The sequence below is a fragment of the Aricia agestis genome, chromosome 3 (genome assembly GCF_905147365.1).
Source record: "Aricia agestis chromosome 3, ilAriAges1.1, whole genome shotgun sequence".
NCBI lineage: Eukaryota > Metazoa > Arthropoda > Insecta > Lepidoptera > Lycaenidae > Aricia > Aricia agestis.
Window position 1 is genome coordinate 15,341,195 of NC_056408.1, and position 18,450 is coordinate 15,359,644.

The following is an 18,450-nucleotide window of genomic DNA, read 5'->3' on the forward strand; positions in this document are numbered from 1 at the left end:
TTTTAATCCTAGTTATAAAGAAAAAACATTTTAATAGTTATAATAATTAAAAATATAATATGACCATTTTTACTTTATTTTTTCAATAATTATAATATTATGATGTTTACTAGGTGAAAATTATTGGAATTTCGATTTTTCTTCATGTTTTTATCATTCATTAAAGTGGTCTAAACTTGGTAATTTTGTTTAGTTACCAATGTTATAATTTAATAGCTTATAATAGGAATAAAAATTATACAAATTATGTATTCTTCTTATGATTTATTTTTTACGATTGGTCATATTAAAAAAAAAACCGAATTGTCGACACGAAAAACAATCATTGTCTTAAAAAAAACATTTTACTTCAGGGTAACTTACTAACTAATCTATCTCTCTCTTTCTTCGATAGAAATTGTCTATTGTATGTACTTAAAGACGTAATAAAGTTAATGATTGAACTCGTGTGTCGCCAATGGAGTGTCTTACCTTGTGATATTAATTCTAGTGTGACGAGGAAGACCGTCTTGCGCGTCTTGGACTCCTGGACTGACGCTTGGACCTACGAACAATTAATTTTATTTTAAGTCTGTTGACAACAAGGTGACAAATCGAAAATGGATTATAGTTTTTTTTTTTTTTATTGAATCTTAGATACTATTAGACAATGCTTACACAGCCAGTCTGAGATCAGCTGAGACCCAGAGACAAGAGTTGAAAAAAATATGATAAAGTCAATATTTTTACGTAGTAGTCCTAATGTCGTTGAAACTAAGGTCGAATTTCGACCATTGGGCGATTTCTAGTATTATAAAGTATGAGTAGGTATTCACCTGCTGCGTGAATCGCGTCCGCGCGATCGTCGCCGCTTGCGGTTCTCGCCGTCCGACGAGTCGCTCGACGGGTCGCGCTTCTTCTTCGATTCTGTAACAATACAAACAAATTATACTTTACAGTACAAAATATTTCCTTCGTTTTTATTTTCCAAGGATTTTTTATAAAAGAAAATGCCACCCTTAAAATACTATTAATATGGTTATGAGTGTTATGACTTATGTCAAACCCAGCCGACAGAAATCATCTACAATTTTAACCTGTCATAATCCGATCAAATAATATGCATACTATAGTTGGGGCATTTTAATAGGCCACATTTGACATCTGTCAGAATAATCTCCATAGTGAGGTGAGCTGCTTAAAACATCGACCAAAACGAATAAATCGATACGGACTTGAAATAAAATATTTGAATTTTTTATGTTATTTGTAAAACCAAAAACGAATTCCTGTCTTAGTATTACTTTTTCTTTTGTAAATTCAAGGAGCAAAATAAGACAAGTACATATTTAACAACAAATTAAGCATTTATTCACTTAAAATATCAAAACTGTTAAATTTTGTATTATCATTATTCATTTCACATGAATAAGTGTTACTTTTCACAATGTGGTTATGAATTTATGGGGATATTTCGTTACAAGTAATCAATGCATCTGATTCTACTTATTAGCTTTCGATTTTTAGAGTAACACCCTAGAGTTTAAAAAGAAATTAAATTAAGAAATTTAAAAAAACCCCCGCCAAGACAACTTTAAAAAGTAATGAAATAAACGGTGTGTCGGGGGACCGCCAAGTAAACTACAACCTACAACCGCCAAGTCGCTGATTACCTATCCCGATTCAGATCGCTGTGAGTTGATCCTTAAACTTGTTATGTGAAATTAAACATCTACATTAGCGGTCCCCCGACACACCTTGACAACAATTATGGACTAAAATATTACTTTACACAAGTTAGGAATTATTTGAACTTAAAGGCAGTAAATATTATTTCATTACTTTTTAAAGTTTTCTTGGCGGGGGTTTATTTAAATTTCTTAATTTAATTTTTTTTCATACTTTTTAAACTTATGTTGGTTATAGTGCAGAATAATTCCTATCAACAGAATCATATTCTCATGATTACCATCTATCAATGTCCTTTTCGATAAGGCCGTTAATATGAGCCCAAACATGAAACCTCCACTTTGGGTTCATACGAAGCTCGATTCCTATAGAATCCAGGTGATGCTGCAGCAGCAGCATGTAAATATTTACTGTTTATACTTTATCTACTTCTTACTGGTTGTCGCAATTAAAATGCGCCCAAACACGAAACCTCTCCTCTTAGTTGGCGAGGAGTTGGATATCCTATTGATTACCAGGCGATGCTGGAGCACCAGGTCAACTTTCCATTATTATGTGTATACGTATATTGTATATTCACAAATGTCACGAACTAGAATGAAATATAAAACCCATCAAACGACTACAAGTTGCTAACGGCCTTTCATGAACCAGATAAACTCTAATTGTCCAGCACTGAGCAGGCTGATGATGATGAATTATAGCTAAGAACACTCTCGATCATGTCAGCTTTCAAACAAAAAAAAAAACTAGATCAAAATCGGTCCACCCGTTTGGATGCTACGATGCCACGGACAGATACACACACAGACAAACAGACAGACAGACAGACAGACAGACAGACAGACACGTCAAACTTATAACACCCCTCTTTTTTGTCGGGGGTTAAAAAGGTCAACTGACGTAACATTGTAACGACGTTCAGTTCTTTAAATCATAATTGGTTTTTTATGTTTAAAATTGTATATCAGTGAAAATAAATAGTAAAAAAACTCGTATCGGTTATGTTCATAATAAATATGTAATCGTTATTAAAAAAAGTTATAAATTGTGCAGTAATAACAATGACAAAATATTTATTTTTTTATGCCGTCGTTATAAGGCTACCTTGCTCAATTTTGATGAACTGTCAAATGTGGCCTATTAAAATGCCCCGACTATAGATCCGCCATCTACTTAAGCATCAATTTATTTGTACTTTTGCATTCCTTCTCTATCGGGGCTTAGCGCCTTTAGGTGATATGTTACTTACTATGAACATTATGCAATAATATGACAAGCCTATAAAAGCAATATACCTGTGGCCTTACTCTCCCTGTCCTTCTGTCTGGACTTGATCAGCCGCACGATCTCCATGAGCTCCTTGCGAGCCTTGTCCCTCTCCACCTCCTGAATAAGAGTAGAATTAGATCCAGCATTAATCTTATTTTTGGAATATATTTAAATTATTTACATTTTTGTCATATGCATTGCCCATTCATTTTAAATATAGTTTTTTCAATTCGAGAAATACTAGAGTCTGGCCAACGAAAGCTGAACCAAGCGAACCGCGGCAAATTTAAAAATTATTTATATGGTATCACACAATGTAGTAGGAAAAAAAGATTTAGATCATTTTCTGCAGATGCTAGATATTATATAACTCCAATGTGCAAAAAATTATGCACCTATAAAAGAAAAGTCTGACATAAATTATAGCCTATACTGACTTAGAAAATATATTGCTAACTAAGCCTAGTAGAATTGTTTCGAAACCGGTCGTGTTTTTAGCTAAAATTTGTAATAATAATAAATGAATATAGTAGAAAAAGTGCATGTAAAATAATTGTGTTTTATTTGTGTTTTTGTCTAATCGGTATTAACGAGAGAGTAGAATATTCGATGGGTAATTAGGTCACAATGGTATGGTGGAAACTTTTCTGTTTCTCATACGAATCTTCGTGAAGATTTTCAATAAAAATACCATTTATTAAAATAAATAACATGTCTAGTATGAAAAATTAAAAGATCACAATATGATGATATATAAAATAATAATTATGACCAAGTATCAAGATCATGAAATCGTACAACCGCAAACCATCGACTGGCAGAATAGTGTTGCCAATCAAAATAAATGCTTGGTTCAGCTTTCGTTGGCCAGACTCTATGATTCCGGTACATTTTAATGACCAAAACAAAATTTTACATTTTTGTAAGAAAAAGTCTCTTACCTTGCTCTTCTCATCTAAAGACTTGTCAGGGCTTTTCTTTCTTGCGTCCGACGAAGAATGCTTCCTCTCCCGATGCTCTGGTGACCTGCCAAATGAACATTTCATTACATTTACAAGTTTTTATGGAGTATTTGATTCCATTAAGATGTTGCTAATAATATATTTTCAATATTAAGGACGCTATCACAAAAATTATAACAAAAATTAGCAGGTCAGTACGAATATCGACGTTAAGGACATTAAAATAACATTCAATATCAGCGCGCCTTATACAGTGGCGGTTACGACGCTCGCCGCTTTCTTGATAGGGCGAAAATGTATGAAGAAAGAGAGCGTTTATTATTTTTCTTATAAATGGAAATTTTACTTATTTTTTATATAAAATATTTAGCTATTTCCGTATAGGTATATCGTATAGGGGACTAAATAAGCAACAATTTTTTTGTATATTTATTTTCCTTAGTTCAGTGTATTTAGCTATAATGGTACCTAATCAGACCCCATTTTTTTTATATTTTGCGATTATTGTGATGGTTAAAACGTATTTTATGTGAAAATTTTGTATGCGGCTATAACATTTTTATGGTATAGACGTGGAGATGAATATATTATCTTTCATTTGAAACCAAAATATCCTCGCAGTGTGACTACTAATTCTTTAAAATGGTACCGGAAAATCGCTGATATTTGTGAAAAAATGTGATAGCGTCCTTAAAGAACAGCAGAAAAAAACTTCTGAGCATTGCATACCTATTTTCTGATCCATGCTTCTTCCTATCTTTATCTCTTCTGTCATCCCTTCTTCTGTCCTCGTGGCTATCTTCCCTCTTCCTAGACCTTTCTCGCCTTTCGCTCCGATCTTTGGACCTATTTTTGTCTCTGTCCCCCCTATGTTTATCAGAATCGTTGTTTTTCTTTTTGTCGTCCAAAATTTTACGCGCATCTCTCGTATCTGTTCTACGGTCGTCTTTACTCTCCGAATGTTTGCGATCGTCGAATCTCTTGTCGTCCCTGTCAGAGTGTTTCCTCTCTCGCTCACTCCTGTACTTTTCGCGTCTGTCGTCCTTATTGTCTCTGGGCTTGTATTCTCTACGGTCAGGTTTGTCTTCTTTCCTGAAAGAGAACATACTCATCTACTATGTATCATATTAGGCAAACTAAGTAAGTAGTACTTATTACCAGTTTCAACAAAGAGTCTAGTACTTTTGATAGGATCAAAAATAATACTCGTTTTATCTCAAAAGCTACTCAAATATGGTTACAGACGCAGGTACAGCGCAGCCAGAAAACACAAAAGTAACTCACATCTGATTCTTCTCTTTATTCTTGCTGAAGGTGCTCCTCAGCAGGTTGACAGGGTCGTATTCATCATCTGCCGCCCCTTTGCTCCTGTTCTCGTATTTGTCCTGGGCGGGTTGGACGTTGGCGACGGCGGAGGCTATTTTAGGGGCGTAGCTAACTGCTGACGCGAGCCCCTCCCGACGCCTCGGCTCCCTGAAGTCCCTCTCCCTTGCGTCTCTCGCATCCCTATGTAATATCTACTTGTTTTCAAGTGTTTTAAAAGTAAAGCTGATTTTGATGTATGCATGTAGAGGAAATGAAAATTCACTCGCATTACGATACGATGCGAAATCAAAAATGTGGATTTGACATAATGCGTCGCTAAGTGCCACGATGTATTGTCACTTCCCATACATTTTCTATTGCTCACTTCTCAGTCGAAAGTATCGAGTGCAAGTTATATGGTCCGCCTATGTAATACAAGCCACAGATGAATATACCTGATCTGGTCGTGTCTGGGGTTCACTCCGAGCGCCCGCGCCAGCGCCTCCGCGCGCCCCGCCGGCGGCTCCCAGCGACGCCGCCCCGCCTCTCGCTCTTCTATTCAGCATTCGAAATAAAGTTTAACTCGAATCGGAAAATTATGTTTACAATGCACTTCCGTGTCAATACTTAGGCCGGTATAGTCAGTAACTCAGATGCATCTCGGTCTCAAGACGAGGTTCGGCTCCATAGCCGGTATAAATAGTCAGTACTTAAGATGCGATCCGGTCTCAAGACGCGGTTCGGCTCTGTGATTGGTCCAAATTTTGACAGCCAACCAATATTGGCTGTCAAAATTTCCAAGAACCAATCATAGGTCCAAATTTTGACAGCCAACCAATCACGGAGCTGAACCGTGTCTTGAGACCGGATCGCATCTTAAGTACTGACTATTTATACGAGCCCTAGGCTTCAGTTTCAAAATCAACGGGCAGCGGGGCGGGAGCGGCGGCGTCGCGTTCCAATGAATACATTTATATTGATAAGCTGTCTAGTACGCCGCGCGGAGAGCGGCTTTCGAGACTTGTCCATATAAATGTATACATTGGAACGCGCCGCCGCCGTCGCTCCTGCCCTACTACCTACTAGTTACTAATAAGTCCAAACGGCGAATCAAGGCACAAAACTTGACATGAAAATTCAAAATGAATATGAAATTCTGTGCCCAGTCACACCATTTTGATCTCAGTTTTGTATTTGGACGAATTATTATGCAGAATTTGAAACATAAAAATACTAAATTGTCACCTGCATGTTCCACATCCTCCTCAAAGTCCAGGGCATTGTAATCCACCTTTTCATGTAGAGTTCTTTCTGTGAATAAAAAATTATGCATTTTCTTAATACTTCACATACCGCTATAAGAGCGATTGTCATCTTAGAATTATTGAGTTCGTTTTATAACTTTTTTAAGCAAGTAATGCTAAAAAAAAATATTTTAGAATAAAATTACCCATAGTGGTGTCACATTCCCCTTCTTCCTTCTCATGTGGACCTTCAGGAGTGCCCGGTTCATCTGGTCCTAAACAAAAAATATTATTTAGATCAAGCTGTCAATCATTTTAGTACTGAACTAATAATAATTCATAAGAGCTAATTATAATAATAATGTAATAACAACAATTTAAAATTGAAAAATTTTATTTGGTATAAATAATTACTTATAATAACATGTTTATGGAATGTGGATTCTACATATTTTTTTTTTTAGTTAGTTGTTATGGTGAATAGCGATATTTTCAAAATGGAAGAATGAAGCATGTCAAAATGTTGCTCAGTTGCGTCGCTTCGTAAATCTCATCTGCGTTGTGTCGATGTTGCTGCGTCGACGCAATAAATAACCAATCACGTTCGTGCTAAAATGTAAATGCACCAATAGCTGCGCGGCACAACACATAACGGCCTATCCGTCTCCCTCCTGCCTATTTCTTCTCGTCAACTACAAACGGGATTCCAGAGGAAGGTTTATAAAAACAATTTTAATGTAGTTTATTCATCTCATGTTATGATTACAGTGTTTTAAATTTTTGTACACAGTGTGATATTATATTGTTACCAGTTACCACACTTGGGGCCTGTTTCACCACTTCCCGATAAATGCCGAATAGGTTATCCACCACTTAACTTGACAGATAAAGTATGGAGAATCTGTCAAAAAAGTTGTGAATAGCCTATTCGGCACTTTATCAGAAAGCCCCATAAGAGCACCGGTGATCGTGACAACAATAATTATAGAATACAATAGCATTTCCTAGAATCCGCGATCGAAGTATTAATGTAGATTCCATAATAGTAATAAGTTACACATATGACATAACCACACATTTTAATGATCTTAAAATTCTTATTTATATACATAACACAATACGCTTAGTGAGCGCAGCAGTCAACGGATCATTTGCATACTAGACATAGTATCAATCTCATCAATTACAGCCATCATCAGCTAAAATAAGTTTTCATAAAAGTTTTTTTTTTATATCCCAGTTTTTTTTTTTAACTTTTCTCGTAAAGAAGTGTCAGCTCACTTCTGCATAGATATAGATATCTGCAGAATTGTCACACAGTTAAAATACCACACGAGATTATACTGCTTAAGAAATTAAACAGTCAAGTAAAAATTTACTACTCATGCTTAAAATAAACGCGGAACTGAGTCTCTCAGCCAACCCTCGCTTAGCGGATAGACTCGGGGCATAATATGGTCCCCGTCCCCACAAAAACTTACTATACTGATATCTGTCAGCTGGTCTGTTGTTTCTTGGAGGTTCCTGATCCTTTTGGTCCGGATCCACGCGCTACAAAACAAAAATATAATATTACTAACAAGCTCGAAAAGTCGGAGAACATACAGTGATATTTATCGCCTCTTTGCAGATTATTTTGGGTGAATATTTGTCTCTTTCACACAAACAAAATATTAAACTGAATTAGATAAAATATGTTAGTGTTGTAAAGATATAAATAACACTAATTAGCTTTTATGCCGAAATTTCATATGTATGTGGAATACTGTGATTTACAAGGATGGTGTGGTAAAATCTACTACACGTTAAGCGGGCCCCTATACCTACAATAATATTGAAGAATGTCAATAAAATTGTACAATACTTGATATTGCGCAATAAAATTGATAGTCAAAGGGCCCACATACACGTTAAAGCAATGTAGCAATTACCTCAATGTCAGAATACTTGACGATCCTGCGCTGCGCCTGCCTCCAGTGCGGCGGCGTCACAGAGCGGGACCGCGAGCGCGAGCGGGACGGAGTGCGGTAGCGCTACGAAATAAAGAAATGTTATGAGAACCCTACACTTGAGCCATGGACATCAATGAAATGCGTCATGATCTTTACAATTCTTCAAGAGTCTTTATTATACAGATATGAGCAATCGAAGACGAATGCGACACTCAGCGGGGCTAAAATGGTCGCTTTGGTGGTAAATTTTTTTTGAATCGCAAAATGCAAGTCTGCTTGCAATTCATGGCTAGTAATTCGTACCAATCTGACATTTGTCAGTTTGACAATTTTGACAATTCATTTGCTGAATTGATTGAGACGAAAATGTGACTTATTAAATGTGACCATTTCAGCCCCGCACTCGCTTATTCTTCGTAATTTCCCTTTGGGGCAAAACGTGTAGAAAACTTTAATAATAATAATAATAATAATAGCTCCCACACCGGTTTCGGTGACGGTGGCCGGTTTCATTGAAACCAGGCCAGCTACGCAGGAGTAATTTTATAGTGCCCAAGTGTGTGCGCAGTACACAAGAGCACTCTCTATTCCTTTACTCTCATAACCCAGTGGGACGGACGACCGACACGACTGGCGAGAGATCAGGCGCAGGACCGACTTTTTACATGCCCATCCGACGCATGGATCATCTTACTTGTCAGACAATCAGGTGATCAGCCTGCATTGTCCTAACCAAACTTGGAAATAACATGTTTCCAACGCGGGAATCGAACCCACGACCTCCGAGTCAAGAGCCGCGCTCTATACCACTAGACCACGGAGGCGAAAACTTTAATACACACTAACTAAAAACTGTTCTTACTAAAGAACCTGGCCCAATAACCTCATAACATTTTAACAGACTGTGGTATTTTACTTATTTACAAAAACAACATACCCATAAACATTTTATACTTACAAATACACCGCGGCCTTTGATGATCCTCCCGCTGCGAGTGTAGGCGTTACGTTCTTTCTCGCGGAAACGTGGCCTGCGATGTCAACAGTTATTTCAGAGTTCAAAAATTAATTTAAACAATTCTTACGTTCATCAACATTAAATGATTACTTTAATTTAATTAAAGAATTCACGAAAATTGTATGGGTCTCATGTTAAATGTGCATTAAGTATACATTAATGATTAAAGTTTATCAGTCATAACATTTCTTTAACTTTGTGCCGTAAGAGTGTAGTTTTATTAATATAAAAACGTGTCAGGAAAACATTTTATTAGTAAGGCGTGAAGTAAAGAAAACAATCACCTCTCTCTGTCCCTCTTGGGGTCATTTTTATCTCTGTCCTGATCTCGCCCGCCGCGCATCAGAAACCTGTTGGTGGGGACATCCGGTATCTCACGGGGGTCTATCTTGGTGGTCTGGACCAGGGGGTGAGAAGGTGCCTCGGGAGCCTCTCCCTCCTCTTCCTCAGACGGACCGGATTGATGTCTAAAATTAAAAAAAAATGTTTTTTTTTACACTTCCATGTCCAGGTTAAGGAACAAATGTCATTGAAGGCAAATTGAAGGGTTTTTTTTCTTCTATTTTGGCAACTTGACACAAAGGATGCATATGTTGTGCCACAGACAGGGTAAAGAGGTAAGGAACGGCAGAAGGAATAAAAGGTAACGGAATTTGGAAGCAAGTTAATTAGAGCAGTGTGGTAATTTATCACCTCTTCTTCTTCTTATCTTTCTTCTTCTTCTTTTCCTTTTTGACAGATTTATCAGATTCCTCTCCACTTTCAGTTTTTTCCTTCTCCTGTTTACGCTTCTTGCCTGCAATAATTCAAAACTATTAAATTATGACTATAATACCGGGTGCAATTAAAGTTTAAACCTATATACACCTAATACACGCATACTTTATGCATGTATTCGAGTCACATTTTTGTGTATGTATAGAAGTGACAATCATTGTCAATGGTTTTATTTCATCAATTTGTATGTTGGTGTTTCGTAGCTATTGTCATATTTTAATGTGCGAAAAGGAACTAAAATTCAAAACGGTTGAAGTACGGCGGGGCTAAAATGGTCGCTTTGAAGAATCATGAAATGAATCATAACATGATTCATTTTTCTAAAATCGCAAAATGCATTTCTGTATTTTTGTACTGATTTGACATTTGTCAGTTTGACAGTTTTGACAATTCATTCGCTGAATTGATTGAGAGACATTGCTAAATGTGACCATTTTAGCCCCACAGGAGTTACATTTTCAAAAGTGCCTGACAGACGTACGAACTTAAAGTTCGCGGGTTTTAAGTTCGCGATCTTACTCGGCTCGCGTCGGTGACACACAAGAATCGCTCACACTGGATTACCATACCCCCAGGCTCGCGGCTCGCGGCGCGTAGCTCGCGGCTCGCGGCTCTTTGTTGACACACAGGCGATTAAGATCGTCGAGCCATAAGTCCGCGTACTTACTCACACGTCTGTCACCGCCTTTAGTTTTTATTATTCGTAGGCTGCTCATTATTATTATTACACACGTACAAACTCACGTAGACACACAAGCACGTATGTACGCACGCACGTCCACACGCATGTACGCTAATACTCACCGCCCTTAAGCCGAACTAGCTGGCCGCAGTTGGCGACGGTGACATCCTGCAGCGGTCGCGCGTTGCGGTCCACCGGCAAGGCCTCCAGCTGCTGCACCAGCGCCGCACCGCTCACCACGTGACCGAACACCACGTGCACACTGCAGACATGTTAGCTGGTTTAAGTATGTAGGATAGGAACATGTGATAGTATGGAATTTTGTAGAGCCTTTACAAAGCAATTAGTGGTTAACAGCTTACATTTTGCTACTCATGTTGTACTTATTTTTATAAACTGTACCCCAATATCCATAGATCAATGAGTTTTATCATTTTCATTTTTCTGTAGGTACAGTAAGAGACAAAATAAACAAGTTTAAAATGTTCCAGAATTTTAATGTCACCCTATTTAATATTGGTATTATAATCCAACCTAAGTAAACTATTTTGAAAAAAGTTCCTAAGGCATCTAACAAAAAAAAAGGTCAAAGATATACTCACTTGTCGAGATGCGGTGCCGGCTGTGTTGTTCTACAACACACAAGAACACAAGAATGATAGCGCGCGCCGCTCCCAGCTCGGCCGCGTTCTACACAACAACACACGGCTTAGCGCGTGAGCGTACACGCAGTTTGCGTCACGTACGCACACACTGCGTACAGAATAAACATGTCATACATTGGAGAACATAAATTTCAAAATTGTTCTTAGTTGGTATAAACATTGATATGTGTGAGAGGCTAAAGCCCGATAGGTACAGTTAACTAAGATAAAATATTACTAAAATATTTAACTTTTAACTGCATATCAAAGAACAATGAAATGCTATGTATAGAAAAGTACCTACAATAAGTAGAGTATTTTTACATTCTTATTTCAAAGTTATTATTAATAATACTCCATTCTAAATCTAAACATTGGTGTAACGCACCAATTATAATATAAAATTGAAGTTGACATTAAAAAAATACAAAACTATAATATTATTTTTTTATTACAATAGCTTACTTGGCCATAGAAACTAATACTTACGGTACTTATATGTAATTTTGTAACATACTTAGCATCAGGTCCAATTATTATATTTAATGGGATTTGTACCTAGCTTGGTCACCTTTTCATTGTACTTCTTACCTTGTTCTGTAACTTACATAAAGAACTGTGATCCATTTGTGTCCTTCCCTCTGTTTGCCATAGACAATAGATACGGCCTGTCATGGTTCAGTTCAAACGTTTCATCTGCAAACAGTAACAATGCCTAATTGTCTAATGACCACGACACTCAGATACATTTTTAATGCCATAACTTTAATTTAAAGTTAAGCTAAAGTAAACATGGGAAAGCCATGCTTCGGCACAAATCCCTACCCTCCCCTATTCCCTTCCCATCCCTACCCTCCCCTATTACCCTATTCCCTCTTAAAAGGCCGGTAACGCACCTGCAGCTCTTCTGATGCTGCGAGTGTCCATGGGCGATGGAAGTTGCTTTCCATCAGGTGACCCGTTTGCTCGTTTGCTCCTTTATTTCATTAAAAAAAATGTGTGCGCAATACACAAGAGCACTCTGGTTTCAATGAAACTAGGCCAGTTACGCAGGAGTAATTTTAAAGTGCACAAGTGTGTGCGCAATACATAAGAGCACTCTGGTTTCAATGAAACCAGGCCAGTTGAGCAGAAGTTATTTCATAGTGCCCAAGTGTGTGTGCAATACACAAGAGCACTCTGGTTTCAATGAAGCCAGGCCAGGTACGCATGAGTTATTTTATAGTGCCCAAGTGTGTGCGCAATACACAAGAGCACTCTGGTTTTAATGAAACCAGGCCAGTTAAGCAGGAGTAATTTTATAGTGCCCAAGTGTGTGCGCAGTACACAAGAGCACTATTCTTTACTCTCATAACCCAATGGAGCACTGGGGAAAGATCAGGTGCAGGACCGACTTTTACACGCGCACACACGTGGGCGTGTAAAAGTCGTAAAAATAGGTATAAATGGGTATTTACCCGAGCCTCAGGTTTTTACCGGGTAAATGCCCATCTCTAGCCACGACCCGAATTTCGCTTTGTGGTATTTCTGTGATTAGCACAACTCGTCGTGGCTGTTTTCACTAGGGCCACAACGCGAATTTCGCGTCGTGGCCGTTTCACTATTACCACAACGCGTTGTGAGCCATTTTTTCGCTCACTGAGCGTTTTCGTTCTTTGAGCGTAACATCTATACAAAATTCAAACAATTTTTTCTCTCTTCTGAAAAGTTGCTATTTTTGACTTACATGGTGTTAGAACTTCAGCAATGATATATCAAAAATGAATTACGTACCTATGTTAAAACATCTCAAAGTTCACACACAGGGATCATGCACCACATTGCAGTGCAGCAACATATACAAAAAATATAATACATGATACAAACCTTCAAATGTTCCTCCATAAATTGACTCTCCTCCAGTACCATTAGCATTGGTAAAGTCACCACCCTGTATCATGAAGTCCTTGACAACGCGATGGAAGACCATGCCCTTATAGAAAAATAAAACATTATAATATAAACAATAATTATTAAGAAGTTCTAGCAACATCTTAGTCAAAAATAATAATTAAGTATGTTAAAGCAGACTGGAATGTGTGGACATTATTGCAGTGGAGCCTTCATATACTTTCTATAAATTATTAGACTAATAATGGTTGTCTTTATTGATGGAAAGTACCAAGTAGGTACCTACATTTCATGATACTAGTATACCTTGTAAGTCAAAGCTTTGCCGGTGGTTTTGCCTACACCCATATCGCCGGCACATAGTGCACGAAAATTCTCAGCGGTTTTAGGTGCAATATCATTGAATAATTCGAAAACTATCCGACCGGAGGGTAAGCCACCGATGCTGATGTCCATAAACACGCGATCACGTTGAGGTTTCTCATCGCCGTCCACCGTCATCTTTAATGGATTTTAATGATGCAATTATGGAACCGCAATAAAATTTTGACTTATTTTAACCACAGTCGAGATTGATAGCCAGCTTTAATAATTAAATAAAGCAATCTCAAATTAGTACAATTCGTAGAAATCGATGGATTTTCTACACGAGTTTGACAGATGTTTTTTTGACAGCTATTTATTGTCTATGGCTTTTTTTTTCATTTAGAAAAGCAAAAAGTCATTGAGGTACTATAGACTGGAGAGAGCCTTATATCGGTGTATAAGCGTCAAAAGCGTGTAATGTTATGTCCTACTTAGTAGGACATAACAAAGGAGTCGGTACTCGGTCTGCATATTTCATGTAATAAAAGTGTTAATAAAGGTTTTTAGTGAACATTTAATGCCAGATATTGTTGAGTTCTGTGGTTACGCTAAATAATAAACCATAAGAATGGTCAAAGAATGCCTCAAACACGTGGATTTAACATTAAATACGTAAGTTTTGAACAACGTTTTTTGGGCTTTTTAATTGGTATTTTTGTAAGCTAAAAAAATAATTTATAAGTTTATTAATCCCTTATTCGTGCTATGTAAGGCATTAGTGCTAAAATTCAAATCAATTAATAATTTGGCTATAAAAATTGCATAGCTTTTTACGTGTGTTTACGGATTCTCATCCCTTGATCTATTGTTAATCGATATCATGAACTAATTGACTTTCTTTCCTGTATCATAATGTGCTTCGAAATAATCGAAAAAAGAAATATTCAAGAAAATAAACGCACACTACTTGTATGAAAAAAAGCACAAAATGGCCACGCGATGACGGGCTAACGGCCGTTCCCAATATTTGATCTATATCTGGTTTTGCCCTACTAGAGATAGGAATAGCTCACAAAAGAATCTCACTCGCAGGCCAACTTTCGACTTCCGAGCACCAGTTTTTTATACGTGGGAGAGCCATGCTTCGGCACAAATGGGCCGGCTCGACCGGAGAAATACCACGTTCTCATGGAAAACCGGCGTGAAACAGCGCTTACGCTGTGTTTCGCCGAGTGAGTGAGTTTACCGGAGGCATAATCCCCTCCCCTATTCCCTTCCCTACCCTCCCCTATTACCCTATTCCCTCTTAAAAAGCCGGCAACGCACCTGCAGCTCTTCTGATTCTGCGAGTGTCCATGGGTGACGGAAGTTGCTTCCCATCAGGTGACACGTTTGCTTGTTCGCCCCCTTATTTTCATTAAAAAAAAAACTTTGACTTAACAAGTCAAGACGGTGCCGCAATTTGTTTAGTCAATGAATGCAGGGTACCTTTTACTGATTATGCAAGGTACCTATGTCCGTATTTATTTACTTGTTTTAATTGTGTCGAATGCGGGGGATTGGCTAAATATGGATAATTATTTGTATGTCTTAGTATTTATTACTAGAATTCTAAGTTTAATACATATATATTTTGTAGACTGTAGTTAAAAATATCAACACATTTAAAAAAGGAAGCACAAAATTATATGATAGCATTTACAAAATATGTAGGTATTATAACACGGAGAATATTTTAAGGAGCGTAGCCCGTCGGATCAGAGGCGCTTCGCACACGACGGGGCGGGGCGGACCGGTCAATTTCGCGAACGATAGCACAAAGAGAATTCTACAATATGTATTACCAACGCACACCAAGGGCAAAAAGACCGCTCCGCAGGTCCCCGGCGGGCTCTGGCAGCGCGGCATGTCCGTGGATCACACAAACCAGTTTACATGCAGTAACGCAGACGGCGCGGCGGCACGAGGCGGCAGCTAGCTCTATTCTCTCTATCTCCACTAGAACGAACGTCGTGAACTGACTGCCTCCACTCGTCGCGTGCTTTGTGTACCACCTCGCCCTGTCGTCTGCAAAACAACAGCCAGCGCATGGCGCACGTGCTGACAATACAATATTTACTATACAAACCATAAATTAGTCATATTTGAACAAAGATACTGAGCACTGAACTGAGTACTGACCATGTCTTTCTCATTAGACGTCATTTTTCCTATATACCTACTGGTCACCAGACACGTCTAGTTTAATTTTGTGCATTCCTAGAATTTTACAAAAAGGAAGAGCTCTAATGGAACCCAAAATATCGCTATAATAAATTTCATATTTTTCATTCAACATTGCTATGTTAATATGAACACGTCCTCCATGTTCGTGTGCGAATATCAAAATGAATCACCTCACGAGTCACGAATGTGTGAACGGTAGTTCGCGACAAAGTTCGCGTACGTATACGAATGTTTCGTCGAATCAACGTCGAATGACGAGGCGAATAGCGAACGCGAATGTATAAATGCAGTATAAGCGTCAAAAGCGTGTAATGTTTTGTCCTACTTACTAGGACATAACAAAGGAGTCGGACGGCATATTTCATTAATAAAAGTGTTAATAAAGGTTTTTAGTGAACATTTAATGCTAGATATTGTTGAGTTTTGTGGTTCCGCTAAATAATCCATACTAGTCCATACTAATATTATAAATGCGAAAGTATCTCTGTCTGTCTGTCTGTCTGTCTTGCTTTCACGCCAAAACTACTGAACCGATTGCAATGAAATTTTGTACACAGTTATTCTAGAGTCTGAGAAAGGACATAGGCTACATTTTGATGTGGGAAAATATCTTATTTCCATGAAAATATCGATGAAAATGAATTCGCATTGCGCGTGGCCAGCGCTCATCCCGGGGGTCCTGGGTTCGAGTCCCGCAGGCGGAACAAAAAGTTTTCAATGTTCCTGGGTCTTGTATGTGTATTAAAATAAAATTTCAAAAATCTTAAACATATTTTATGTATAATATTATAAAAAATCCAGAAATATATCGACGCAATGAACATTTTAGTTCTAATACGATTCAACAGATGGCGTTTTATTTTTTACTTTATTGTAACATAGAACTAATCATACTTATTAGTTGTTAGTATGTTTTTGTTTATAGTTTTTAATACGTTAGAATATTATGTTTAATAATATAATCACTTGGTATAATAATAATCAATCTATCTTATCTTATAGAACTCCTACTGCATTTCTAATCCATACTATCCATACTAATATTATAAATGCGAAAGTATCTCTGTCTGTCTGTCTGTCTGTCTGTCTTGCTTTCACGCCAAAACTACTGAACCGATTGCAATGAAATTTTGTACACAGTTATTCTAGAGTCTGAGAAAGGACAGGGCTACATTTTGATGTGGGAAAATATCTTATTTCCATGAAAATATCGATGAAAATGAATTCGCATTGCGCGTGGCCAGCGCTCATCCCGGGGGTCCTGGGTTCGAGTCCCGCAGGCGGAACAAAAAGTTTTCAATGTTCCTGGGTCTTGGATGTGTATTAAAATAAAATTTCAAAAATCTTAAACATATTTAATGTATAATACTAGCTGTTGCCCGCGACTTCGTCCGCGTGGACTTCAGTTTATAGCGTGCGATGTCAACAATATTGGTGTCAAAAGCTTTTATAAAAAAACCCTGGTACCCCTTAAATCAATAGAGCTGTGCAGTGTGCACACAATAAGTATTTCATTTTTTTATATTAAACTTTATATTTTATGCCAAATTTTAAAGCTTATTTAGCCCTCCAATTACACAACTTTACAAACCATAAACTATTTACAAACCATAAACTATTTATCATTGATAGATTTAAGGTTACATACATAAAGTACTGAGTTATTTAATACCGTAGAATAGATATAACAATCGAAAAAAATCGAAACTTAAATGTAAAATGATACCACGTCTTATAGAAAGACTTTTGAGCAAGCGTCAGCGCGATGTAGAAGACTCACGGCGCCATCTATTATGAATTGTTGGAACTAACTTAATTTGAACAAATTTACGCATTTTCACCCCCTTACAACCCTTTTTTCCAGTAAAAAAAGTAGCCTATGTCCTTTCTCAGGCTTTAGACTATCTGTATACAAAAATTCATTACAATCGGTTCGGAAGTTTTGGCGTTTGGCGTGAAAGCGAGACTGACAGACAGACAGACAGACAGACAGAGATACTTTTGGCGTTTGGCGTGAAAGCGAGACTGACAGACAGACAGACAGAGATACGTTCGCATTTATAATATTAGTATAGATTATGTGCACACTGCACAGCTGTTTTTGGGTATTTTGATTAATTAAGGGCCGCGCTACACCGGAATAGCAGCGGCGAGGCGAGCACTTTCAGCGCTGCCATTCCGGTGTAGCGCGGCCCTAAGAGGGGTACCACTTGCCAGGGTTTTAAAAAGTTTTTACATTTGACAAATTTTGTTGACACCGCGCGCTATAAACTAAAGTCCACGCAGACGAAGTCGCGGGCAACAGCTAGTAAACCATAAGAATGGTCAAAGAATGCCTCAAACACGTGGATTTAACATTAAATACGTAAGTTTTGAACAACGTTTTTTGGGCTTTTCAATCGGTATTTTTGTTAGCTAAAAAGATATTTTATAAGTATATTAATCCCTTATTCGTGCTATGTAAGGCATTAGTGCTAAAAATGTCACATCAATTAATAATTTGG

General features: G+C 37.7%; 1 protein-coding gene across 1 annotated transcript; it reads right to left on the reverse strand.

Annotated features, from left to right (window-relative positions):
- Positions 1–260: 260 nt before the first annotated feature.
- Positions 261–14,060, reverse strand: LOC121725309 (peptidyl-prolyl cis-trans isomerase 8). The gene is made up of 19 exons (XM_042112200.1): positions 13,721–14,060; positions 13,391–13,496; positions 12,133–12,220; positions 11,483–11,512; positions 11,003–11,142; positions 10,115–10,217; positions 9,706–9,888; positions 9,362–9,434; positions 8,383–8,484; positions 7,933–8,002; positions 6,658–6,726; positions 6,453–6,518; positions 5,663–5,762; positions 5,187–5,408; positions 4,632–4,994; positions 3,882–3,966; positions 2,967–3,057; positions 816–906; positions 261–544 (listed from the first exon to the last, which is right to left on the reverse strand). Exons 1-19 carry the CDS (start codon positions 13,913–13,915, stop codon positions 487–489), a joined length of 2,235 nt encoding a protein of 744 aa, XP_041968134.1. The 5' UTR covers positions 13,916–14,060; the 3' UTR covers positions 261–486.
- Between the last annotated feature and the right edge of the window lie 4,390 nt (positions 14,061–18,450).

What these genes read in the sequence shown, in the direction of transcription:
- LOC121725309 (XM_042112200.1), bottom strand. Translation starts at nt 13,915, where the DNA reads ATGACGGTGGACGGCGATGAGAAACCTCAACGTGATCGCGTGTTTATG. An exon ending in GCAAAGCTTTGACTTACAAG is followed by an intron (nt 13,497 to 13,720) that starts GTATACTAGTAT and finishes TTTTTCTATAAG; the next exon opens with GGCATGGTCTTCCATCGCGT. An exon ending in AAAGATAAGAAGAAGAAGAG is followed by an intron (nt 9,889 to 10,114) that starts GTGATAAATTAC and finishes TTTTAATTTTAG; the next exon opens with ACATCAATCCGGTCCGTCTG.